This window comes from Phalangium opilio, unplaced genomic scaffold (assembly GCF_054372755.1).
Source record: "Phalangium opilio isolate 3A_F unplaced genomic scaffold, DU_Popi_V2 ptg000537l_1, whole genome shotgun sequence".
NCBI lineage: Eukaryota > Metazoa > Arthropoda > Arachnida > Opiliones > Phalangiidae > Phalangium > Phalangium opilio.
This window is the reverse complement of record NW_028324243.1, coordinates 2,120,350-2,145,085: the sequence shown is the minus strand read 5'-3', so window position 1 is coordinate 2,145,085 and position 24,736 is coordinate 2,120,350. Positions and strand designations below refer to the sequence as shown.

General features: G+C 38.1%; 6 protein-coding genes across 24 annotated transcripts in view; all 6 read right to left on the bottom strand.

Moving 5' to 3' along the window:
- The window catches only part of LOC149588783 (uncharacterized), a 3,873-nt gene extending 1,415 nt beyond the window's left edge, over window positions 1–2,458 (bottom strand). For both annotated transcript variants that reach the window (XM_089862311.1, XM_089862312.1), the window contains exon 1: window positions 20–2,458. The gene's annotated coding sequence lies outside the window, so the exon portion shown is untranslated. The remainder of the gene's footprint in view (window positions 1–19) is intronic.
- LOC149588782 (uncharacterized) overlaps window positions 1–6,576 on the bottom strand; it is a 15,403-nt gene extending 8,827 nt beyond the window's left edge. The window contains exon 1 of the mRNA XM_089862285.1: window positions 5,954–6,576. The gene's annotated coding sequence lies outside the window, so the exon portion shown is untranslated. The remainder of the gene's footprint in view (window positions 1–5,953) is intronic.
- Window positions 2,591–24,736, bottom strand: LOC149588778 (uncharacterized). Of its 9 annotated transcripts, none has more exons than XM_089862281.1 (2): window positions 24,452–24,736; window positions 2,591–5,832 (listed from the first exon to the last, which is right to left on the bottom strand). In XM_089862281.1, the coding sequence occupies exon 2, from the start codon at window positions 5,660–5,662 to the stop codon at window positions 2,960–2,962; it is 2,703 nt and encodes a 900-aa protein (XP_089718407.1). In that variant the 5' UTR covers window positions 5,663–5,832; window positions 24,452–24,736; the 3' UTR covers window positions 2,591–2,959. The 9 variants fall into 9 exon arrangements, with proteins under 9 accessions (XP_089718407.1, XP_089718401.1, XP_089718402.1 ...); XM_089862275.1 differs by lacking the exon at window positions 24,452–24,736 and adding an exon at window positions 13,408–13,956; XM_089862276.1 differs by lacking the exon at window positions 24,452–24,736 and adding an exon at window positions 13,422–13,956.
- LOC149588781 (uncharacterized) lies at window positions 7,975–11,054 on the bottom strand. 3 transcript variants are annotated; one of them, XM_089862307.1, is made up of 3 exons: window positions 10,520–10,862; window positions 10,327–10,408; window positions 7,975–10,207 (listed from the first exon to the last, which is right to left on the bottom strand). In XM_089862307.1, the coding sequence occupies exon 3, from the start codon at window positions 9,932–9,934 to the stop codon at window positions 8,810–8,812; it is 1,125 nt and encodes a 374-aa protein (XP_089718433.1). In that variant the 5' UTR covers window positions 9,935–10,207; window positions 10,327–10,408; window positions 10,520–10,862; the 3' UTR covers window positions 7,975–8,809. The 3 variants fall into 3 exon arrangements, with proteins under 3 accessions (XP_089718433.1, XP_089718434.1, XP_089718432.1); XM_089862308.1 differs by lacking the exons at window positions 10,327–10,408; window positions 10,520–10,862 and adding an exon at window positions 11,039–11,054; XM_089862306.1 differs by having other exon boundaries at window positions 10,327–10,862.
- On the bottom strand, window positions 15,023–24,530 carry LOC149588779 (uncharacterized). 5 transcript variants are annotated; one of them, XM_089862292.1, is made up of 2 exons: window positions 24,444–24,530; window positions 15,023–17,815 (listed from the first exon to the last, which is right to left on the bottom strand). In XM_089862292.1, the coding sequence occupies exon 2, from the start codon at window positions 17,638–17,640 to the stop codon at window positions 15,355–15,357; it is 2,286 nt and encodes a 761-aa protein (XP_089718418.1). In that variant the 5' UTR covers window positions 17,641–17,815; window positions 24,444–24,530; the 3' UTR covers window positions 15,023–15,354. The 5 variants fall into 5 exon arrangements, with proteins under 5 accessions (XP_089718418.1, XP_089718417.1, XP_089718416.1 ...); XM_089862291.1 differs by having other exon boundaries at window positions 24,393–24,512; XM_089862290.1 differs by having other exon boundaries at window positions 24,389–24,511.
- LOC149588780 (uncharacterized) lies at window positions 20,446–24,323 on the bottom strand. Of its 4 annotated transcripts, none has more exons than XM_089862272.1 (3): window positions 24,188–24,323; window positions 24,072–24,121; window positions 20,446–23,976 (listed from the first exon to the last, which is right to left on the bottom strand). In XM_089862272.1, the coding sequence occupies exon 3, from the start codon at window positions 23,565–23,567 to the stop codon at window positions 20,799–20,801; it is 2,769 nt and encodes a 922-aa protein (XP_089718398.1). In that variant the 5' UTR covers window positions 23,568–23,976; window positions 24,072–24,121; window positions 24,188–24,323; the 3' UTR covers window positions 20,446–20,798. The 4 variants fall into 4 exon arrangements, with proteins under 4 accessions (XP_089718398.1, XP_089718396.1, XP_089718395.1 ...); XM_089862270.1 differs by having other exon boundaries at window positions 20,446–23,702; window positions 23,784–23,976; window positions 24,072–24,309; XM_089862269.1 differs by having other exon boundaries at window positions 24,072–24,309.

Sequence of the window (24,736 nt, the reverse complement as noted above, 5' to 3'; positions counted from 1 at the left end):
ATACGATTTAAAAACTTACAAATAACATGCGAGTTATTTTCATCATCACTTCCACTTATGTCAATAACTGGAATTTGCAGTTGCGTAGAATATTTAGAGGTTGTTTTTAAATCACTAGCAAATGGATTATCTACAAAGCATAATAATTAATAAACAACAATTAAAAATAATGGTTTTTAAAGCAGTGTCTACTGTCCAGCTCGCATGATATCTCGCGGAAAAACGTTTTTTTGTTTTTTAGGAGGAGCCCGCGTCAGGTCGCCAATTTTTAACCCTTGAACTCTGCCTGATAACTCCCGCCAATTTGAAATTTTGAACTATAAAAAAACCAAAGAGAGTATAGGGGAGGAGTGGAAAGAGGGGAAAATCTTGTTCCTCTTTTCTACCGCGCATCTTCAATGCGCAGTACCGAGGCATTTCCGTTTGAGGCATTAAACGGTATCGTAGGTGGCGCGACTGAGCCGGAAACTCCCTCGTACCACTAGTATAATTTAGGGGCAACATTGTAATTTAGCCTAGTGGAGCGGGGGAGCTTCCACTCCTCCCCTATACTCTCTTTGAAAAAACCTTACAATTTTTGGATTGACAGCATATTTCATACGCCTATTTATATCTTCAATGCCTTTTTCCATTGGCAGCTAGCAATTAATCTGCCATCATGGAGCAACATTAAATTAGAAATAGATGCATTTAGTGCAATTAAATAAGGACGTGTCCTTATTCCTTAAAGGCGGGGACAGCTGTCCCTATTTCCTCTCTCTTTCTCACTCACCACCCTCCTTTCCCCTAGACTCGTTTCTAGTTTACAAAAATAAGCCCCGTGAGATATAACGACGGCGAAAACCAAGGCTTAACAACCGAAATATTCCATCAAGGGAAGCTACGTACGCATAGCGCTTAGTAATGGAGCCCAGCACCCTAAAGTTTCAAGGGAAAAGATACAGAGTCGGAGAGGGCAACACTTGAATCTTGCAAAAGTCGTTCAATCTCTCTGTAGCAATCGGGAGCTGGGGCTCGGGTAGGGGTTTGGGGGGGGGGGTTTCCTCTCATCGATTTTCAGTTAATTTTGTCGCTTCAAACAATCTAAGATCAGCCTTCCTTGGGCAAGATATCCATTTCAACGATGGCTTATGTAAGGACGAGGAGTGAGTAGCTTGGGCGCTATTTTCACCGCCCTGTTATGTGAAAAGTCTACCCCGAGTGAACATAGCGTAGATTTGAGTTCCACCCTACCACGTGACTAAGAATTGAGGTAAGGGCCGCGGGAGGGTGAAAACCTACCACGTGACTAAGAATTGAGGTAAGGGCCGCGGGAGGGTGAAAACAGCTTGGGCACTATTTTCACCGCTCGGTGAAGTCTACCCCGGGTGAACATAGCTTGCAGGCTATTTCCACCCGACCATGTGACTAACCTTTGTTTTATCTATTTTCCAAAGGACGCCATACATTTAAATATTATGCACTGTATGGAAATTATTACATGTAAATAACGCTAGAAAACCTAAAACAACTTATACCATAAGCTATTTTTGGACACTATAGGTTAACTTTAGACCACGTTAGGATTATTTTGGACACTAATGTCATTTCGGTAAAAACTTGCTTTTATAATTAAACCATAGAAGCTGTTCATGTTGGGAGAACTTTTGAATACATAAAAAGATCCTTAAATATGACAATAACATACTCAAAGGACAACCGCGTATCTCTAATATAACCAGAGTTATGAGCCTCCAAAGTTTAGTGTAATGTTAATTCTATGGAGGGGATGTTTATGAACATTTTGCTTAATTAGTAAAAGGAAAGACCAAAATATTCTCGGCCGCATGGCGTCACGCGGGAGTGCGGTAGGGTAGGAATAGTAGTCAGACTATTTTACAAGAAAATAAATCAGTCTAAAACGTTTCATATATCATCTTCTAATGTATAACCCACTCGATCAGGCTTCAATTTGCGAATTTCTATGATTCTGAAAACGGGGTTCAAAAAATGGGTTAGGCAGTTTGTTTTTTGGCCGTATCCTCTGGCTTCTTGTCCCAAATGACCTGCAATTTAAATAAAAAAGTGTGTTTCGACGAGTTTTATTAAAAATTTACAACGTCAAAACATTATCATCATAAGCGTCACTTGATTTGATTACAGTATCACTTTACGAAATTATTGGAACTTAACGTATTTTGAATTGAAAAAATTTAACCTAATGAAAGAGTAATTTATCAACTTTTAATTATCTTGTTAGCACGCACAAGGCAGGCCCCCTTGTTTCTCAACAAGAACGAAAATTAAACAAAATAGCATTGAACTTGAAAACATCTTAAACTGACTTTGAATAGCGAAAAACCCTTTCCCATAATTTACAAATTAATTAAAATAACATACCTAGACTTAATTGTTATTGATGAAACTTGGAAAAGGCAGACCCTGAATAGTTACATGTTAAGTAACTATGTTAAGTATTACTATCCTTAACTTCGATGTAGTTTCTTAGTTATTTGATGTGATGGACCACCCAAATTTTCATAGGCACTATTCAGTCACCATGCAGAACACATTACGATGTAAAAGAGAATAAATTATCTGAAACGTCTCATCATAGTTGTTTAAAGTTTTATTGAGCAACACATACAATTATTTTGAAACTTATACAAATCTCGGCAAATTTAAATATACCGCAATGTACTTCAAAGGCTCAAATAATTAGAGATAGCTTCTAATTTAAAGTTCCTAGAATATGAAAACCATGGCATAAAAACAAAGGACATAACAGCACCATCCAAAGTTGAGAATTTATCAACTGGTTTTTTATGGAATAGTATTGGCAATAAACAATTTGACCGAACAGGGCTGACATTTTCATAAAAGAAAATCTTCAGATGCAACTTTATAGTAGTTATATTGCGCATTAAATTTACTTATAGGACCACTTGAAATTTCAAAAAATGCTCCACTAATCTCACAGTCATCCGACTTTGGTTGCGTTGGCCAAATCCATTGCACATTGCAACTCGGCATCATTCGATTCGGGTTCTGTTTTAACTTTGATGTAAGCACTAATCAACTCGCTCGAGTCTTGCGATAATGGCACTGTTTCGTATCTATTCCACAACTGTGCACAAATAGGGTCGTTTTCCGGCGGGGGTTCGGTTTTAATTTGAATAGCATCAATCGCTTCGTTTGAACTTAGTAAATATGACGTTATCGCGTCATCATTCGATTCGGGTTTTGGTTTGATTTGAATGAAGGCACTAATCAAATCGCTGGAGTTTTGTAAAAATGGCGCGTCATCTTCATTCCATAACTGTGCACAACTTGCATCGTAATCCAACTGGGATTGCGTTTTTATTTGATCAGAACAAATCGTACCGTTTGAACTTTGTAAAAATGGGAAAATTGCATAATCATCAATGATGGAATTGTTTTGACTTTCAACAAGGAAGTATGGTTTTCCAATCTGACTAGGTGTACTTTCAAAACGATTGAGGGTAGGACCTGCAAATTCTGTCGTCGGTGGGTTTTCAGTAGGATTTTCAACTTGACTCTGGCATACCACACAGTGTGTATCAGAATTTGATTTAATCAATCCACATTTTAAGCATTTTTTCTTAGGTTGAACTTTTTTTCTTGGTTTTGCTTTCCTACGATTGACAGTAGGATTCGGAGGTTCTTTCGTATGAGGGTTTTCAGTTGGATTTTCCAATTTTCTCTGGCATACCAAACAGTATATACCGTGATTTGATTTAATCAATCCACATTTTTTGCATTGTTTTATAGAAGGTTTAACTTTTCTTCTGCATTTCGGTTTTGGTCTGTGATGGATCACAATGGGTATTCTTACCTTCTTCCTAGATGCTCGAGTGGATTTGTCGGGATTTAGGTTTTGCGATGCATTGTCAGGAGCAGCTGTACAATCATTTGTTATTGATGTTCTCTGAACAATTTCGGCTTTTTCATCAGCTTCATCAAATAATTTTGCGAGACGCTCCAATTCTTTTTTCAACGCATACCTTTCCTTCTCTCTAAGTCTTTCTCGTGCGCAATATTCGGGGTCTCTCCGTTGTTCGGCCCTTTTTAGCCTCCTAGCAATTTTTTTCCGTTCATAATTGATGTATTTACTATACACTCCGTGTTTTAACTTCTTCCTAGAATGAGTTAGCGGTGCGACCTTTTTGCTTTGACCGGCTTTCGGTATCTTTTCTTTCCGAATGCGACCTCTTGGCTTGGCTTCTTTGCTTGGCTTTGATTTTTTAATGGTTGCATTGCTAAGGCAAACTTGTAGAGTGACATTTTTGTTTTCACTAGTTTTTGATAAAGTATCTTTGCGAGGTCGACCCCTCGAACCGACCTTCTTGCTTTCGCTACCTTTTGGTACTGTTTCTTTGCGAGGGCGACCTCTCGGCCTAACCTCTTTGCATTCGCTAGCTTTTGGTGTTTTTTCTTTACGAGTGCGACCTTTCAGCGTGGCCTCTTTGTATTTGTCCACTTTGGGTGTGATTTTTTCAAGAGTGAAACTATTTTGTGGTAAATTTTTGCATTCTTTTATTATGGGTTTTTTGCTAATGCCATTTTCCAGTTGGACAGTTTCGACTGCAAAAGAATAGGGTGAAGTAGGTTTCGAAGCCTGGGTTTTTGTTGTGTCCTCTTCGTGAGTGAAAGTTTTCACAATGTTCTGTTGAGGAGTTATATTTTCCGATGAAATACCGAGATCAGATGAAACACTTTGTATTACAAGTCCGAGAGTATCGGTCTCAGTAAAACGTTGACGTTTTAAATTGGACAACTCAAATGGTCCCTTTGGTCCGATCCCTTTGCATACGCTAGCCTCTGGTAATACTTCTTTGCGATGGCGACCTCTCGGTCTGACCTCTTTGCATTCACCCGCTTTTGATATGGTCTCTTTGCGAACGCCAGTCTTCTGTGGAAGCCCTTTGCATTCGTTTGGTTTTGGAATTGTTTCTTTGTTGGCGCCATTTTCAAGATGGATTTTACCGATCACGATAGGTTCAGGTGCAACCAGTTTTATTGATGTATCCTCTTCCACAGTGGCCTGTTTAGGAGCTACATTTTCCGATGAAATACCGAGATCAGATGAAACACTTTGTATTACAAGTCCGACAGTATCGGTCTCAGTAAAACGTTGACGTTTTAGATTGGACAACTCAAATGGTTGAGCGATTTCTAGTTCGCAACCACACGGAGTTCTTCTCTTCATTTCTCGTGTTAATCGGGAAAGTCGCGTATCTGGCAAACATTTCTCGGTGATAGTTTTGGTTAACGTGCCTTTGCGAGGGCGACCCCTCGGCTTGACCCCTTCGCATTTCGTAGCTTGTGGTATTGTTTCTTTGAGAGAGAAATCTCTCGGCTTGCCGTCTTTGCGAGGGCGACCCCGACGACTCGGCTTTCTTTCTTTGCGAGGGCGACCGCGACCTCTCGGCTTAATTTCTGGTATTGTTTCCTCCTCCATGCCACTTTTCTCTGGAACACCTTCGCATTCGCTTCCTTTTGGTATGGATACTTCGCTAGTATCACTTTCCATTGGGACAAGTGCGGGTGTATCCTGTTTAGAAGTCGCATTTTCCTTTGTAATACCGGGATCAGATGAGACACTTTGTATTATAATTCCGGGAGCATCAGCGTCAGTCAAACGTTTTTCTACTAACGGCATTTTGCTAGTGTGCTTTTCGTGTTAAATTCTTTCTTTCGACGATTTCATGTGAAGATGAAGAATATTTTCCGAAACGTTTATAAGACCCGGTTGTTCTAATTTTCACGCCACCCTTCGTCTAGCATTTTCAACTTCGGTTGAGTTCGGGTTCTTCGCGTTCACTTCGAGCACTAATAAAAGAAAAGAAAAATGGTTTAATGAATTCCTAAAGATGAAGGATCAGATAATGCGGCCATTTACTTAATCGATCTAAAACAATGGAAGAACATCAAAGTCACTAAGAAAACTTACCAAAAATATCCATTATTTTATACAAATTTTCAGTTTCAAAAGTTGACATTCACGATTCCACGTCAGCTTTCAGCTTCGTTCTCTAATTACAAGAACTAATAGAAATACACGCGTTGTGTATGTAATTGAGCGTTAGGTGTAACACGTCAACTTTTGAAACTTTGCGAATTTATATAAAATTAAGGGATATTTTTCTAATAAGTTTTCACAACGATTTTACAGTTCCTTTAGAAGTCTCAATATCCACTTTTAAAGAGATATTGGAGTATTCTAACAACTATTTTATTATGATGATTGCCAAAAGTAATTTAAATACCCATACATTCCCGGCTTTGGCAGTACCAAACTTTTCGATCGTCATTTTTAAACGTTAGGAGAGAATGTTTTCCGTTTTAGTTCACAGGTGGAATTTTAATTATAATTTAGCGAATAAATTCCCTTCTAATTTTTTTCCCTGCCGACATTTGAACCACGCACCTTAGTATCGACAGCCCAACTTCAACTCCAGTTAAAATTACTGATTGTTAAACATTGAAACATTATTAGAAGTTGCGGATATAGTTAACATTAACCACTGTATTTCTTACGTAACTAATGATCAGATAAGCTTTTATATCAAGGTAAAGGTAGAGATAATGCTTAAATGGTAAGAGCCTCGAAGTTATCCACAGCTTTAAAACAGTGAATTGCACCACAAGTCAGGAGCGCCAAAATTTCTCTAACACGTATCGCCAATGCACAGTAAAATTATATTACATTCATTTAAGCTAGTTTTTAACTATTCACCACAATTTGTAGTTCAGTAACGTTTTATTGATCTCCATATACGTACAATTCGATTCTAGTTCATACCAAGATCAGGAGCAGATGACAAAGGAGTCTCGGACGCTAGCTTCCACAATATAGAGGGCAATGGCACCCGCGTACGTCACAGCTGTAGCGGTATCGTTTGCCATAGAGGCGCTATCAGACATTATAGCAGACGATGCTTTTGGTGGATTATATCTGGCACCAAAGTCTGCTGGGAATTTTTTTGTAATAACGGACTAACGGTGGCTACTGAGGTTCGTCTTATCCGATCGCGACATAAATATACACAATATAATTACTTTATTCAAACAGCTGTAACCGTTGGTATTAAGATAAAAGATAAGACTACATTTTGTGACTTTAAACCTACTAAATAGGGTCAAATTAAGTCCAAACTAGAAGAGAAACCCAGGTAAGAAAAAGGCTTAATTAACAATTTGTGCCCACTGGAATGATTGCACTCGGGTTTTCAAGGTTTTAAAAGATGCCGAAACACAATGTTATATATGTGTTTTAGGGCCAAAATATTCCGTATTTCTTTTGAATTAATTGACTGCTACAAGAGGTTGGAAAACGATATAACTATCTCTTACTTTTTGGGCTTTAAAAGATCGTGAGTGATTTCTTTTCCCAACCTCTTGTAGCTATCATTTAATTCAAGAAGAAATTTAGAAAAAATTGGCACTGAAACACATTTTAGTTTTTTAATAGTGTACATACGTTACTCGCTGGGCTTTTCATTATCAATTTTAGCCTAAAAAAAGATTAAAAAGCCGTTGAAATCCATTTTTTAACTCTAATACTCGTTAAGCCTAGGCTAATTATAAGCAGACGATACGTATTTTTAAAGAGAGGCTCCAGACGCGATTTCCCAGATCTCCTTTCGAGACTTTGCAGCCACGCTATTGGTTGGAAAATAAAGCTCAAATTTCCTACGAGAGGTGGCACTGGCGTAATGATTTTGGTTAATAACCGTGACGTTCGCGGATCCCATTGCCCTCTACATTATGGAAGCTAGCGTCCGAAACTCCTTTGTCATCTGCTCCTGCCAAGATTTAAACAATTATCTTGAAATGTAAATATGTAATATACTTCGAAGGGTCCAAATAATTAGTGACAGCTTCTATTTTGAAGTGACGCAAGAATGAGGGAAGTTATTGAATTTGAAAAACATCAAATGAAAACAAAGGAAATAACAGCACTACCCTAAATGGATAATAAATCATCTTGTGTATTTTTATTGTATGGTTCTGGCAATAAACGAGTTGCATGAACAAATAATAAACCGTATTGGAACATAATGCACTACTAGTCATTCGACGGTGTATGCGTTAGTTACATCATTTGAACTTTGCAACTTGCCATCATTCGATTCGGGTTCTGTTTTGATTTCAATGTAAGCACTAATCAAATCGCTCGAGTCTTGCGATAATGGAATAGTTTCGTATCTATTCCACAACTGTTCACAAATAGGGTCGTTATCCGACGGGGGTTCCGTTTTAATTTGAACAGCATCTATCGATTCGTTTGAACTTTGTAAATATGACGAACTCGCGTCATCATTCGATTCGGGTTTCGCTTTTATTTTAATGTAAGCACTAATCAAATCGCTGGAGTTATGTAAAAATGGCGTTTCATCTATACTCGACAACTGCGCAAAACCTGCATCGTAATCTGAAGCTGGCTGTGTGTTAACTTGAAAAGCAATAATAGAATCGTTTGAATTTTGTAAAATTGCGTCATCATCTGATGGCGCAAGCTGTTTCGTTACAAATTCAAAATCAATCCCACACTGATACTCAGTGGAGCTTTGAAATGCTGATACATTGGCCTGCAGGCTTTTCAACGGTAGTTCAGCTTCAATATTTGCAGGACCAATCCCACCGCTTTGTAAAAATGTACTTTCTTCGCTAATATTCAACTAAGGAAAGTTTTGAAATTGACCATCCTGAATTTCAATAACGATTGGGTTTTGAACCCCATTTACTATAGGATTTGGAAATTCTGTCACAGGAGGCTTTTGAGTAGGAAATTCAAATTGATCAACTAAGAGTTTTGAAAATTAGTATTTGCTTCTTCGTGATCGGCCTTTTCATCAGCTTCATCGAGCATTATTGCAATTCGTTTCATTTCCTTAGTAAATTGAAGCCTGGCCTTTGATCTAAGTGCCTCTCGTTCGCAATATTCCCAGTCTGCTGCCCTTGTTACTCTGTTTCTTAGCCTTTTAGCCAGTTTTTTCCGCCACAAATTTGAGTTTACACGACCGTTTTTTAGCCTTTTCCCCTTCTTTCTAGCGTCAATTAGCCACGTGCCGATTTTGCCTTTTTCAGCTTTTGCTTTTGTGACATTCCTAGGGGAAACTCGTTTAGTGACCTTTTTGCTTTCTTTAGCTTTTGGAATGGTTTCATTGCTAGAGCAACCTCGTCGGGTGACCTTCTTGCTTTCGCGACCTTTTTGTTCTGTTTCTTTGCGAGGTCGACCTCTCGGCCTAGCCTCTTTGCATTTGCCAGCTTTCGGTGCCTTTTCTTTACGAGGGCAACACTTGGGCCTAACCTCTTTGCATTGGCCCACTTCTGGTACGGGTTCTTCGGCAGCGCGACTATTCTGTGAAACCTCTTTGCATTCACATGCTTTTGTCATGGCTTCTTTGCTAGTGCCACTTTCGACTGCAAATGCTTCAGCAGTAGTAGGTTTAGAAGCCTGTGTTTTTGTGGTGTCCTCTTCGCGAGTGAAAGTTTTCACAATGGTCTGTAAATGAGGTATATTTTCCGATGTAATACCGATATCAGATGAGACACTTTGTATTTCTATTCGGCGAGCAGAGTCGTTAACAATCTCTTTTAAAGCGGCAATTAAACGTTGATGTTTTAATTTTGTTATCTCCCTTTGTTGATCGTTTTCTAGTTCGCAACAACGCGGACCTCTTCTCTTTCTCCCTCGTATTAGAGTTCGAAGTTGCTGTTTGTCCTTTCCGTGATTGTTCGTCGTTGCATCGCCACAGGAAGGTGTACAATCATTTGTGATTAAAGTTCTTCGACGCTTATGGGCTTTTTCGTCAGCTTCATCAATTAATTTTGTAAGACGTTCAATTTCTTTTTCAAACAACTTAATTTTCATAGATTCAAGTGCTTCTCGTTCGCGATATTCCGCGTCTCTCCGTGTTATATCCATTTTTAGAACAATTTTTCTGTCTGACCTATGGGCGTCGGGCAAAGGTTTTTCTATTTCGTGCTATTAATATACATTCTTCGACACTTTCCTATGAAATAATAATAGGCCGAGAAAAGGCTCTTCATGCTGCGTTAAACGTTTTATCATCAATATTTTCCAAGACGTTTATAATACATGGTCGTTTTAATTTTCACGCCACCCTTCGTCTGTCGTTTTAAACTTCGATTGAGTAAGGTTTTCCGTATCTCGGGCTCTTCGCATTCACTTCGAGCACTAATAAATGAAAAGAGAAACATTTTAATGAATTCCATAAGACGGAGGATGAGATAAAGAGGCCATTTTCTAATCAATTTAAAATAATAAAGAACCTCAAAATCATTAAGAAAACTTACCAAAAATATCCATTATTTTATGGAAATTTTCAATTTTAAAAGGTGATACCCTCGATTCCACTTGAGCTTTTAGCTTCGTGCTCTAAATTTACATAGATTACAGGGATAATTTTTGGAAGGTTAATGATTTTGCTGTTCTTTTATAAGTCTCAATATCCATTTTAATAGAGATATATGAATAATATTTCATTACGATGATTGCCAGAATTAAATACTGAAATATTCAAATAACTTGAATCCGCATTGCGCATCTCGCTCTGATATCGAGGACCGACAATAGGCAAAAACGAGGACCAATCAAAACTAGCTATGACAGTAAAAGAGTGATGATGAGAGATTAATTCGACCTTCCGCGTTCGGTGTCCAGACGACAGTGGAGATTCTACCCTCTAACCTAAGCATGCATTTATTTGCCACGCGTTTCTATACTTAGAAATGATGTTATATATATATAATGGAAAATAAGTATTAATAGAATTGTACAGGATAGATTTTAACTAAAAACACAACGATTTAAATATTCATTCATTTTTACAAAGTGAAAGACGCTATAGCTTAGCAAACATCACAAAAATGTACTACTGAAGTAGCAAAACCTAAAATTTTAACTGCAGTAAAAATTACTGATTATTTCATGTTACCGACCACTGTATGCTTTACGAACGGATTTAACCTAACTAGAACATAGTGTCAAAGCCAAAAAGGCGTGTACCATCCTGCCAAATAACTTGGTTGAGAAGAATCGTCTGCCTAAAATTATGTCAAGTACAGGGCCGGATTAAGGAATCGGGCCCAGGCCAGGGTAATGGGTGATAGAGCATAGCCCGCTTGATCACGCGCAACACGACGCAAGCTGCTCGCGCCATAGAAGCCCATTCAAAGAATTCGATTTACATGTATAAGGGAGATTTTTAAAAAAAAATTCAAAGGAACCCATGATTAACATAAGTTCTACGGGAGGAGGTAGGTTTTTTTGGTCAGAGCGTTTGTCCTATAGACCCAAATGGCCTGATATTTTAATAAAACGTGTGTTTAGACGCGTTTTATTATTATTAAAAGGATTCAAGCTTCTAGAGTGGATAGTTTTTTTATAAAAAATATTTTTCAAAGTCAAAATGATGGGGTCAGTGCTAAGACTGAATATTTCTTCGAATCTACTGGTCCAAGTGTCCTGAAATTTTAATAAGAGGTGTGTTACAATCTGTTCTATTATACTAAAAAAGATTCAAGCTTTTAGAATGAATAGTTTTTTTTTAATAAAAACTAATTTCCTATGTCAAAGTTTTAAGTTGAGTATTCAATCCACAATATCTAATGGCCCAAATGTAATGAAACTTTCGTGATAGGTGTGTTCCAATTACAATATATTCTATCAAAATATTGTTAAATTTCAAAATTAATTAGCTTTGTCAAAATGAAAAATTTACTACTTTCACCCCCTTTCCTAGATTAACCATATTGCTTACACATGCCACTGAAAATCTTATAATTAAACAAAATTATAGGCCCTAAAGCCTGAAACACACCTATTATAGGGAAGTTCAGAAGAACCCTTGGATTTCTACCAAGTAAACTTTCCCATGTAAAGGAAAGTTTAGTTCAAAAAGAAATTATTGAAAATATTTTAAAAAAACAAAGGAGCATGATTAAGAAACTAACTGAAAGACATTGTGGTAAAGTATCATAATGCCAGTTACTGTTGGTAAAAAACCCAAGATTTAGTGGAGGTATAGTTTTAAACTATACTTAGTTGTCAAGGAGGACCAAGAAGCTTCCTCGCAGCAGTCCTCTGCTTGTTCGATGCCATTCTGAAGCTTTTTGTGTAGTAGACTTTACATTTTAGTGCATTAATTTTTTATCAGTATCATCTGCTAGTGCTAAACTTTCTAAAAGAAAGACTTCATTATACGTGTTATTCAACTGCTCAGGTGTTGATGAAACAGTTTGACTATGGACAGAATGGCGTGGGAAATGACACGTAGTCAGTGCATCACCAAAAGGGTTTCCGCGGCATGAACCCTTCTGTACGTTTACAAATCTTAGAATATTGGTGGAAGAGGTCTAGGTTTTATAATCTAATACACTCTAATACGCATGTTTTGGTCTTAAGGAGGATGGGGTTGCATCTTTTATCTTGGAAAACGTTGTAAGTACTGAATTGACAATTTTGACAGGGGAAATTCATTTGCATAAAGATAATCTATACTCTAAAAGCTTGAATGCTTTTAATAAAAAAGATAATATAGTAAAGCACCTTCCATTGAAATAGGCGATTTTAAAAATGACGTTTCACAGGTGCGCGCGCAGAAATTAGGGAGGGAAAAATGCCTTCCATCTCTGCTTTTTCCCCCGGCTACATATTTTGTATAGGGGACTTTTTGAAAAGGCCTATTTCAAGACATTTGACTATTAAATCCAACGATATTGTGGATTAAATACTCAATTTACAGTATTTACATTGGAAATTAATTGTTAAATTTGTTATTAAAAACCTATTCATTCTAAATGCTCGAATCCCTTTTAGTATAACAGAATAGATTGTTACACACCTTTCATAACAATTTCAGGTCATTTGGACCAGTAGATCCGAAGACATATTCAGTCTTAGCAATGAACCCATCATTTTGACTTCGGAAAATGACTTTTATGTATATAAAAAACTACCCACTTAAGAAGCTTGAATCCTTTTGAGAATAATAAAAAATGTCGAAACACATGTCTCGTTAAAGTTTCAAGTCACTTGGATCAATAAGACAAAGGATGAGGCCAAAACACCTACCTCCTCCCATAGAACTTTATGTTAATTTTGGGTTCCTTCGAATTTTTTCCAAAAGTCATGCCGTTACATGAAAATCGAATTCTTTGAATGAGCTTCCTAAAGAGCGAACAGCTTACGTCGTGTTGCGCGTGATCGAGTGGGCTATAATATTTCCAAAAAAACTGTTTGAAACGATCTTCTAATAGCGGTAAAGCCAAAGCGTGATGGAGTTGGCTGTAGCATCAGATATACTTTCTGCTTAGGGCCTTGGCCCTTCACACCAATATTTTAGTAACTCAAGTTATGGTTATTGATTTAAATACTTTTCATCATTTACTTGCATCAGGATCTCGTCCGGACTACAATTTTGCTTATAATTCACATTCTTTTACCTTGTTACCTTTGTTATCATTAAAACGTTCATTTCTCTATGGACACTTTGCCTTTTCGTACTTATAATTGCAGCAGATTTCACATAGATGGCAAATGAAGCGTCGAGAATCCATAACTATGCTAGGACATAGCCCACTCGATCATGCTCACCACGACGCAAGCTGCTCGCGCTACAGAAACCCGATCACAGAATTTAGTTCACGTGTATAAGCGCGACTTTTGAAAAATAATCGATGTCACAGAAAAATTAACATTAAGTTCAATGGGAGGAGGTTGGTTTTATGGCCAGAGCCACTGTCCTATTGATCGAAATGACCTGAAATTTTAATGAGACGTGTGTTTCGACGTGTTTAATTATCCTAAAACGGATTCAAGGTTCTAGAGTCGATATATTTTTTATAAAAATTATTTTCAAAGTCAATATGATGGGTTCAGTGCTAAGACTGAACATATCTTTGGATTTACTGGCCCAAATGTCCTGAAATTTTAATGAGAGGCGTGTTACAATCTAAAAAGGATAATTAGATAATAAAAATTTATTTCCAATGTCATAAGTGTAAGTTAAGTACTTAATGCACAATATCTTTGGATCTAATGGCCCAAATGTCCTAGAAATTTAATTAGAGGTGTGTTACAATGGATTATATTATATTAAAAACGATTCAAGCTTTTAGAGTCGATAGATTTTTAATTAAAATTAATTTCCTATGTCAGAATTGTAAATTCAGAACTTACAAGCGTTTTCCAAGATTAAAAACCCAACCCCATTCTACTTGTCCAAAACTTGACTTTTAGGGAGCAATAGATTATAAAACCAAGATCTCATGAACCAATTTTCTAAGATTTGTAAAAGTGCAGAGGGACACGTCGTTAAAAACCCTTGGGGTGATGCCCAGTGACTGTATCATTTTCCCAAGCCATTGGCCCTTTCTAAATGTTATCCTAACTTGTTGGGCGAGGCATTTAAAAAATTAATCGATTAAAATATAAAGTCTATTGTCAAAATAAGAAATGATAGGATCTTCAAGAAAAGTTGACAAACGCTAAAACTAGGATCAAGCACCACGCAAGAAGCTTCAGAATGTCATTGAACAAAAAGAGGATCTCTGTGAGGAAGCTTCTTTCTTCTTGGACCTCCTTGACAATTAATTATAATTTAAAATTATCTCTCCACTAAATCTTTGTTTTTTACCAACTGCAACTGGTATTATGATACTTTCCCCCAACCCTTTTCAGTTAGTTTCTTAATCATAAGAACGATTATTAAACAAAATAGCATTGAACTAAATTCGTAAAGGGAAAACGTTTTTGTAATAATTTACAAATTTATTAAAATAACGTACTTAGACTTAATTGTTTTTGATGAAACTTCGAAAAGGCACACCTTGAATAGTTACTTGTTTATTTAAGAGTATTCCGAACATCAACTTTGATGTAGTTTCTTATTTATTTGATGGGATGCACCACAAAATTTTCACAGGCACTATTCAGTCACCATGAAACACATTGCGATGTAAAAGAGAATAAATTATATGAAACGTCTCATCATAGTTGTTTAAAGTTTTATTGAGCAACACAAACAATTATTTTGAAACTTATACAAATATTGGCAAATTTAAATGTACCTCAATATACTTCAAGAGGCCCAAATAATTCGACACAGCCTTTATTTTAAAATGACGCAAGAATGATGTAAGTTTAAGTAACTATGAAAACCATGACATGAAAACAAAAAGACATAACAAAACCATCCTAACTTAAGGAATTTATCAACTGATTTTTTATGGCAATAAACAATTTGACCGAACAGGGTCGACATTTTCACAAACGGAAATCTTGAAATGCATTACGCTTTAAATGCTCTACATATATCATAGTCATCCAACGGTGGTTGCGTTGGTCACATCATTTGAACTTTGCAACTCGGCATCATTCGATTCGGGTTCTGTTTTAACTTTAATGTAAGCGCTAATCAAATCGCTCGAGTTTTGAGATAATGGCACTGTTTCATATCGCTTCCACAATTGTGCACAAATTAGGTCGAGATCCGACGATGGTTCCGTTTTAATTTTAATAGCATCAATCGCTTCGTTTGAACTTTGTAAATATGACCCTATTTCGTCATCATTCAATTCTGGTTTCGGTTTGATTTGAATGTAGGCACTAATAAAATCGCTGGAGTTTTGTAAAAATGGCGATCCATCTTTATTCGACAACTGCGCACAGCCGGCATCGTAATCCGACTTGGGTTGCGTTTCAATTTGCTCAGCATCAATCGAACCGTTTGAACTTTGTAAAAATGGGTAAAGTGCCTTATCATCAATGATGGAATTCTTTTGGCTTTCAACAAGGAAGAATCGTTTTCCAATCTGACTAGGTGGGCTTTCAAAACGATTGTGCGTAGAATTTTGAATTTCTGTCGTAGGTGGGTTTTCTGTAGGATTTTCAAATTGTCTCTGGCATAGCACACAGTATGTACCAGGATATGATTTGATCAATCCACATTTTAAGCATGGTTTCTTTGAAGGTTTAATATTTTTTCTTGGTTTTGCTTTTCTACGGTTAACAGTAGGATTTGGAGGTTCTTTCATATGAGGGTTTTTAGTTGGATTTTCCAATTGTCTCTGGCATACCAAACAGTATATACCATGATTAGATTTAATCAATCCACATTTTTTGCATTGTTTTATAGCAGGTTTAACTTTTCTTCTATATTTCGGTTTTGGTCTGTGATCGATCAAAATGGGTATTTTTACCTTCTTCCTAGATGCCCGAGTGGATTTGTCGGGATTTAGGTTTTGCGATGCATTGTCAGGAGAAGCTGTACAATCATTTGTCATTGATGTTCTATGGACATTTTCGTCTTTTTCGTCGGCTTCATCAAATAATTTTGCAAGACGTTCCAATTCTTTTTTCAACGCATACCTTTTCTTCTCTCTAAGTTTTTGTCTTTTGCGATATTTCGGGTCTTTCCTTTTCTCGGCATATTTTAGCCTTTGAGCCTGTCTTTTACGTCTCAAATTTACGTTTGTTTTAGGGCGCTTTTGCGATTTCTTCTTCTTGCTAGTGGGAATTAACGGCGTGAAATCTTGACATTTCACATCTTTCAGAGGACGACCTTTCGGTCCGATCCCTTTGCATTCGCTAGCCTTTGGTAATATTTCTTTGCGAGTGCGACCTTTCGATCTGACCTCTTTGCATTCGCTACCCTCTGGTAATACTTCTTTGCGAGGGCGACCTTTCGGTCTGACCTCTTTGCATACGCTAGCCTCTGGTAATACTTCTTTGCGAGGGCGACCTTTCGGTCCGATCCCTTTGCATTCGCTAGCCTTTGGTAATTCTTCTTTGCGAGGGCGACCTTTCGGTCTGACCTCTTTGCATTTGCCCGCTTTTGATATGGTCTCTTTGCGAACGCTAGTCTTCTGTGGAAGCCCTTTACATTCGTTTTGTTCTGGAATGTTGGCGCCATTTTCAAGTTGGACTTTACCAATCACGAAAGGTTCAGGTGCAGCCTGTATTTTTGATGCGTCTTCTTCCACAGTGGTCTGTTGAGGAGCTACGATTTCCGATGAAATACCGAGATCAGATGAGACACTTTGTATTACAAGTCCGACAGTATCGGTCTCAGTAAAACGTTGACGTTTTAAATTGGACAACTCAAAAGGTTGAGCGATTTCAAGTTCGCAACGAGACGGAGTTCTTCTCTTCATTTCTCGTGTTAATCGGGAAGGTCGCGTATCTGGCAAACATTTTTCGGTGTTAGAATTTGTTAATGTGCCTTTGCGAGGGCGACCCCTGCCCTTGACCCCTTCGCATTTTGTAGCTTGTGGTATTGTTTCTTTGAGAGAGAAATCTCTCGGCTTGCCGTCTTTGCGAGGGCGACCCCGACGACTCGGCTTCCTGTCTTTGCGAGGGCGACCGCGACCTCTCGGCTTAATTTCTGGTATTGTTTCCTCCTCCATGCCACTTTTCTCTGGAACACCTTCGCATTCGCTTGCTTTTGGTATGGATACTTCGCTAGTGGCACTTTCCATTGGGACAAGTGCGGGTGCATCCTCATTACAAGTCGCATTTTCCTTTGTAACACCGAGATCAGATGAGACACTTTGTATTACGATTCCGGGAGCATCGGCGTCAGTCAAACGTTTTTCTACTAACGGCATTTTGATAGTGTGCTTTTCGTGTTAAATGTTTTCTTTCGACGATTTCATATGAAATTTTCCGAAACGTTTATAAGACCTCGTTGATCTAATTTTCACACCACCCTTTGTCTAGCCTTCTCAACTTCGGTTGAGCTAGCCTTTCCGTATCTCGGGATCCTCGCGTTCACTTCGAGCACTAATAAATGAAAAGAAAATAAATTTTCTATCAAAGTTTCAAGTAGGAGTAATAATCTAACGCGAGGACAGGAGATGCAGCTTCGCGGCAGAATAGACAGCCAGTCTGGGAAATAGCACACTTCCTCTGGTCCAAAACGAGTTTATTAATTGCTTGGACTAGTTTTTTAATTCAAGAAGTGAGGGTTACTGGTCCTTAGGACCAGTTTAATAATTGCAAATCTATAGGAGAACAAAGGCTGGGACCAGTCCGGAGACCAGTTAATTATTTCGGGGACTAAGGGGGTCACTGGTCCCAAGGACTAGTTTAAAAGTATCCTTATTTCCCACACTGTAGACAACATATTTTATATCTTTGTGCTTTTGCAGAACGCGTCGTCTGCTACTCATTCTGGAGTGAGATATTGAAGAAAAACTTGAAATATGTAAACTTCAAGCACAGACTCAAGCAGTGCAACCGTGTTAGGGGAAATACCTGTCGCATTCCCGAGTGCAATAGCTACACATTTTCAAATAAAAATATAAGTTTTCATCGGTTTCCCAAAGAAGAACCCGTTGAAAACTGAATTTTTGGCATGGCGCGACCGATTTTTAGAACCGACGTTGGCGCGAGCAGCTTGCCTCGTGAAGCGCGTGGTCGGGTGCGCTATGCCAGCAAAGAGAATATAGGGGAGGAGTGGAAAATGGAGCAAAACTTGTCACTCTTTTCTACCGCGCATCCTCAACGCGCAGTACCGAGGCATTTCCGTTTGAGACATTAAATGGTATGTAGGTGGCGCTACTGAGCCGGAAACTCCCTCGTACCCGTAGTATAATTTAGGCGAGACATAACTATTTACGCTTGTGGAGCGGGGGAGGTTCCACTCCTCCCCGATATTCTCTTTGATGCCAGAAATTTTCTATCAAAGTTTCCCCTCTTCTCTCGTGTCGGGGGGGGGAGGGGGAAACCACGAAGAGAGAAATTTATTGAAAGATCCTGAAGATGAAGGATCAGATATTGAAGCCATTTTTTTGTCGATTTAGAGTCACTAAGAAAACTTATCAAAAATATCCATTATTTTATACAAATTTTCAGTTTCAAATCCACGATTCCACGGGATCTTTCAACTTCCTTCTTTAATTGCAAGAACCAAAAGTGGATGCAAGAACTAATATAAAACACATTCGTTGTGGATCCAAATTGAGCGTTAGGTGTAACCCGTCAACTTATGAAACTTCAAATTTTTTTATCAAGTTTTCTTTTTGATTTTACAGTTCTTTTATAAGTCTCAATATCCACTTTTAAAGAGATATCGGAATATTTTAACGACTTTTTATTACGATCATTGCCAAAAGTAACTCAAATTCCCATACATATACCAAACTAGAGGTAATTCTTAAATGTTGAGAGTCTCGAAGTTATCCAATGCTTTAAATCTTGGAAGAGAGAAGTACTGGAATGGAAAATACGATACCTCTAACATAAGCCGTACGTACCCACCAGGCGCGGGACAGGAGGGGGGCGAATTTGGTTGAACGTCAGTCTGTAGCGGCACCTAGTGTTGAAATTTATTCTTATTTTGTGATATTCGTCTGCTTTTTTCAGTTTCGAAAAAAATAAATTCAGTGACGGGCGGGAGGCAGGGCTCTACATAAGGATATTTTTTTTTAGTAGTCAGCCTGACTAGTGAGCCCCCTATCCCAATTTTTTTTAGTAGTCACTGACTAGTGAGACGCATGGTTTACGAGTATTTGGGACATTTTTTTTACTAGTCAAGTTGACTAGTGAACCCCCAGATTTCGATTTATTTTAGAAGTCAAGGCATTTTTTTAGTAGTCAAATGCCTTGACTAGTGCCTTATGTAGAGCCCTGGTGGGAGGCACGGTTTAGGCTAACTTTTCTCTTCCAAAGTTTAGCAACGCGCAATTCGCAACGGTTTTTATTATTTTGACTCTGTTTAGTTATGGGGAAGTACTGCTGTTACATTAATTGTAAAAGTGACTTCCGATATCATAAAAATATAAATAAAGAGTACTTCCCTCTTCCGAGCCTTATAAAAATAAAAGTACTTTTACTTCAAAATTACTCTTAAAGGTGGCAGCACTATATGACGTTCAACCAATTGCGCAATTCCGTGTCCCGAGCTTGGGTACCGCAAGATTTCCCTTCCAGTTACTTCCCTCTTCCAAGTTTAAATTAGTGAATTGCACCACTGGTCACTGCGCTAGAACTTTGGAAATGCAACGAAATGACTCGGGCAATACCCTCCGTGTTCAAGCCTATTAGGCCTTTCCGAAAACGTTTCTGAGAATGGGGCATCTTGTTTAAAAGGTCCGGCGGACCGGCGCACGCGCATATCAAGCGGATAAACGTCACTGATACGACAGCAAGCGCCATCAAGTGCTAAGTATAAATAATAACTAACAAAAACTAGAAACTAAAGTACAAAAATACGACTATGACGTTAAATCTCAGACAGAAGGCGGCCTTTATAAGTACTGCGCGAGTAAATTTGGTTTGATCGGCTGCTGCTAGAACTGAACTCAGTGAACTGACTCGAATGAACTGCTGTCGGACCTTTTACCCAGGATTCCTTTGGTTTTTTTCGGAAAGGCCTAACACGTATCGCTAATGTACAGTAAAATCAGTGGTAGTTTTTAACGTTTTATTGGTCTCCACATACATACAATTCGTTTCTAGTTCATATCAAGTTTTATACAAATATCTTGAAATATAAATATTTAATATAGGCTACTTCAAAGGGTCCAAATAATTAGTGACAGCTATTTAAACCATCCAAATAATTAGAGACCGCTTCTATTTTAAAGTAATAATGAAAGCTTCAAATTTGAAATACATGAAATGAAAACGAAGGAAATAACAGCACTTCAATAAATGGATAATAAATCATCTTGTGTTTTTTAGTGTATGGTTCTGGCAATAAACGAGTTGTTTGAACAAATAATAAATAGTATTAGTACAAAATGCACTACTAATCTTAAACTCATTCGACGGTGGATGCGTTGATCGCATCATTTGATCTTTGCAACTCTGTATCATTCGATTCGGGTTCTGTTTTAACTTTAATGTAAGCACTAATCAACTCGCTCGAATCTTGCGATAATGGAATAGTTTCGTATCTATTCCACAACTGTTCACAAATAGGGTCGTTTTCCGGCAGGGGTTCGGTTTTAATTTGAATAGCATCAATCGCTTCGTTTGACCTTCGTAAATATGACGTATTCGCGTCATCATTCGATTCGGATTTAGTTTTGGTTTGAATGTAGGCACTAATCAAATCGCTCGAGTTTTGTAAAAATGGCGATGCATCTTCATTCGACAACTGCGCACAACCTGCATCGTAATCTGACGCTGGTTGTGTATCAACTTGAAAAGCAATAATAGAATCGTTTGACTTTTGTAAATATGACGTACTCGCGTCATCATTCGATTCGGGTTTCGTTTTGATTTGAATGTAGGCACTAATCACACCGCTCGAGTTTTGTAAAAAGGGCGTTTCATCTATATTCGACAACTGCGCACAACCTGCATCGTAATCTGACGCTGGTTGTGTATTAACTTGAATAGCATAAATAGAATCGTTTGAATTTGGTAAATATGACGTACTCGCGTCATCATTCGATTCGGATTTAGTTTTGATTTGAATGTAGGCACTAATCAAATCGCTCGAGTTTTGTAAGAATGGCGTTTCATCAATATTCGATAACTGCGCACAACCTGCATCGTAATCTGACGCTGGCTGTGTATCAACTTGAAAAGCAATAATAGAATCGTTTGAATTTGGTAAATATGGCGTACTCGCGTCATCATTCGATTCGGGTTTCGCTTTTATTTGAATGTAAGCACTAATCAAATCGTTGGAGTTATGTAAAAATGGCGTTTCATCTATATTCGACAACTGCGCAAAACCTGCATCGAAATCTAACGCTGGCTGTGTGTTAACTTGAAAAGCAATAATAGAATCGTTTGAATTTTGTAAAATTGCGTCGTCATCTGACGGTGCAAGCTGTTTCGCTACATCTTCAAGACCAATTCCACACTGATGCTCAGTAGACTTTTGAAGTACTGATACATTGGCCTGCAGGCTTTCCATGGGTTGTTCAGCTTCAATATCTGCAGGACCAATCCCACCGCTTTGTAAAAATATACTTTCTTCGCTAAAGTCTCGCTGTTCATCATGATTTGAGTGAACATAATTCTTAACACTTTCTGCAATTAGGGGATGGGGAACCATTGCAGAGTTTTGAAATCGAGTTAAAGGTATAGAATAGTCAAGAATATTCCCAGCAAAAATGTTGGTGATTGGGGTGTTTTGAAATTGGCAAACTGTATTTTCGATTTGAAATATGGAAGGGTTTTCAATGCAATTAGCAGATGACTTTTTACTCCTAACAGTGAGTGATGGTTTTAAAATCTGATTAGGAAAGTTTTGAATTTGATCATTCTGAATTTGAATAACGATTGGGTTTTGAAGCCCAATTACGGTAGGATTTGGAAATTCTGTCTCAGGAGGCGTTTGACTAGGAAATTGAAATTGTTCAACTAAAGAGTTTTGAAAATTCGCATTTGCTTTTTTGTGATCGTCTATGTATTTTATTTTTACACTTTTCCTTGAGTTGAGAGGTTTCGGCGTGGCCTCCTTGGACGCGCGAAGTTCTAGCGTGGCCTTTTCGGAATTTAGATTTTGCGTTGCATTGTTACTATCATTTGTGTTTGCTTTTATGTGAACATTTGCGGCCTTTTCATCAGCTTCATCGAGCATTATTGCAATACGTTTCATTTCCTTAGTAAATTGAAGCCTTGCCCTTGCTTTAAGTGCCTCTCGCTCGCAAAATTCCCAGTTTGCGGCCCTTCTTATTCTGTGTTTAAGCCTTCCAGCAAGTTTTTTCCCCCTTAAATTTGAGTTTACACGACCGTTTTTTAGCCTTCTCCCCTTCTTTCTAGCGTCAATTAGCCACGTGCCGATTTTGCCTTTTTCAGCTTTTCCTTTTGTGACATTCCTAGGGGAAACTCGTTTAGTGACCTTTTTGCTTTCTTTAGCTTTTGGAATGGTTTCATTGCTAGGGCAACCTCGTCGGGTGACCTTCTTGCTTTCGCTACCTTTTTGTGCTGCTTCTTTGCGAGGTCGACCTCTCGGCCTAACCTCTTTACATTTCCCAGCTTTTGGTGCCTTTTCTTTACGAGGTCGACCTTTCGGCCTAACCTCTTTGCATTGGCCCGCTTCTGGTACGGGTTCTTTGCTAGTGCCACTTTCGACTGCAAATGCTTCGGGAGTATTAGGTTTAGAAGCCTGTGTATTTGTGGTGCCCTCTTCAGGAGTTAAAGTTTCCACAATGGTCTGTTGAGGATTTATAATAACGGAATCAGATGAGACACTTTGTATTTCTATTCGGCGAGCAGTGTCGTTAATAATCTCTTTCAAAGCGGCAATTAAACGTTGACGTTTTAATTTGGTTATCTCCCTTTGTTGATCGTTTTCAAATTCGCAACAACACGGAGCTCTTCTCTTCGTTCCTCGTAACAATGTGCGAGGTTGCTGTTTGACCTTTCCGTGATTTAGGTTCGTCGTTGCATCGCCACAGGAAGGTGTACAATCATTTGTGATTAAAGTTCTTCGACGCTTATGGCCTTTTTCGTCAGCTTCATGAATTAACTTTGTAAGACGTACAATTTCTTTTTCAAACAACTTAATTTTCATTGATTCAAGTGCTTCTCGTTCGCGATATTCTGCGTCTCTCCTTGTTTTATCCATTTTTTGCTGTCTGACCTATGGGCGTTAGTAAAGCACCTTCCATTGAAATAGGCGATTTTAAAAATGACGTTTCACAAGTGCGCGCGCAGAAATTAGGGAGGGAAAAATGCCTTCCATCTCTGCTTTTTCCCCCGGCTACATATTAAATCCAACGATATTGTGGATTAAATACTCAATTTACAATATTTACATTGGAAATTAATTGTTATTAAAAACCTATTCATTCTAAATGCTCGAATCCTTTTTAGTATAACAGAATAGATTGTTACACATCTCTCATAACAATTTCAGCTCATTTGGACAAGTAGATCCGAAGACATATTCAGTCTTAGCACTGAACCCATCATTTTGACTTCGGAAAAAGACTTTTATGTATATAAAACAACTACCCACTTAACAAGCTTGAATCCTTTTGGGAATAATAAAAAATGTCGAAACACATGTCCCGTTAAAGTTTCAAGTCATTTGGATCAATAAGACAAAGGATATGGCCAAAACACCTACCTCCTCCCATAGAACTTTATGTTAATTTTGGGTTCCTTCGAATTTTCTCCCTAAAGTCATGCCGTTACATGAAAATCGAATTCTTCTAATGGGCTTCTAATGAGCGAAAAGCTTACGTCGTGTTGCGCGTGATCGAGTGGGCTATAATATTTCCAAAAATATTGTTTGGAACGATCTTCTAATAGCGGTAAAGCCAAAGCGTGATGGAGTTGGCTGTAGCATCAGATATACTTACTGCTTAGGGCCTTGGCCTTTCACGCCAATACTATTAGTAACCCAAGTTATTGTTATTGATTTAAATGCTTTTCATCATTTACTTGCATCAGGGTCTCTTCCGGACTACAATTTTGCTAATATTTCACATTCTTTTACCTTGTTACCTTTGTTATCATAAAAACGTTCATTTCTCTATGGACACTTTGCCTTTTTGTACTTATAATTGCTGCAGATTTCACATAGATGGCAAATGAAGCGTCGAGAATCCATAACTATGCTAGGACATAGCCCACTTGATCATGCTCACCACGACGCAAGCTGCTCGCGCTACAGAAACCCGATCACAGAATTTAGTTCACGTGTATAAGCGCGACTTTTGAAAAATAATCGATGTCACAGAAAAATTAACATTAAGTTCAATGGGAGGAGGTTGGTTTTATGGCCAGAGC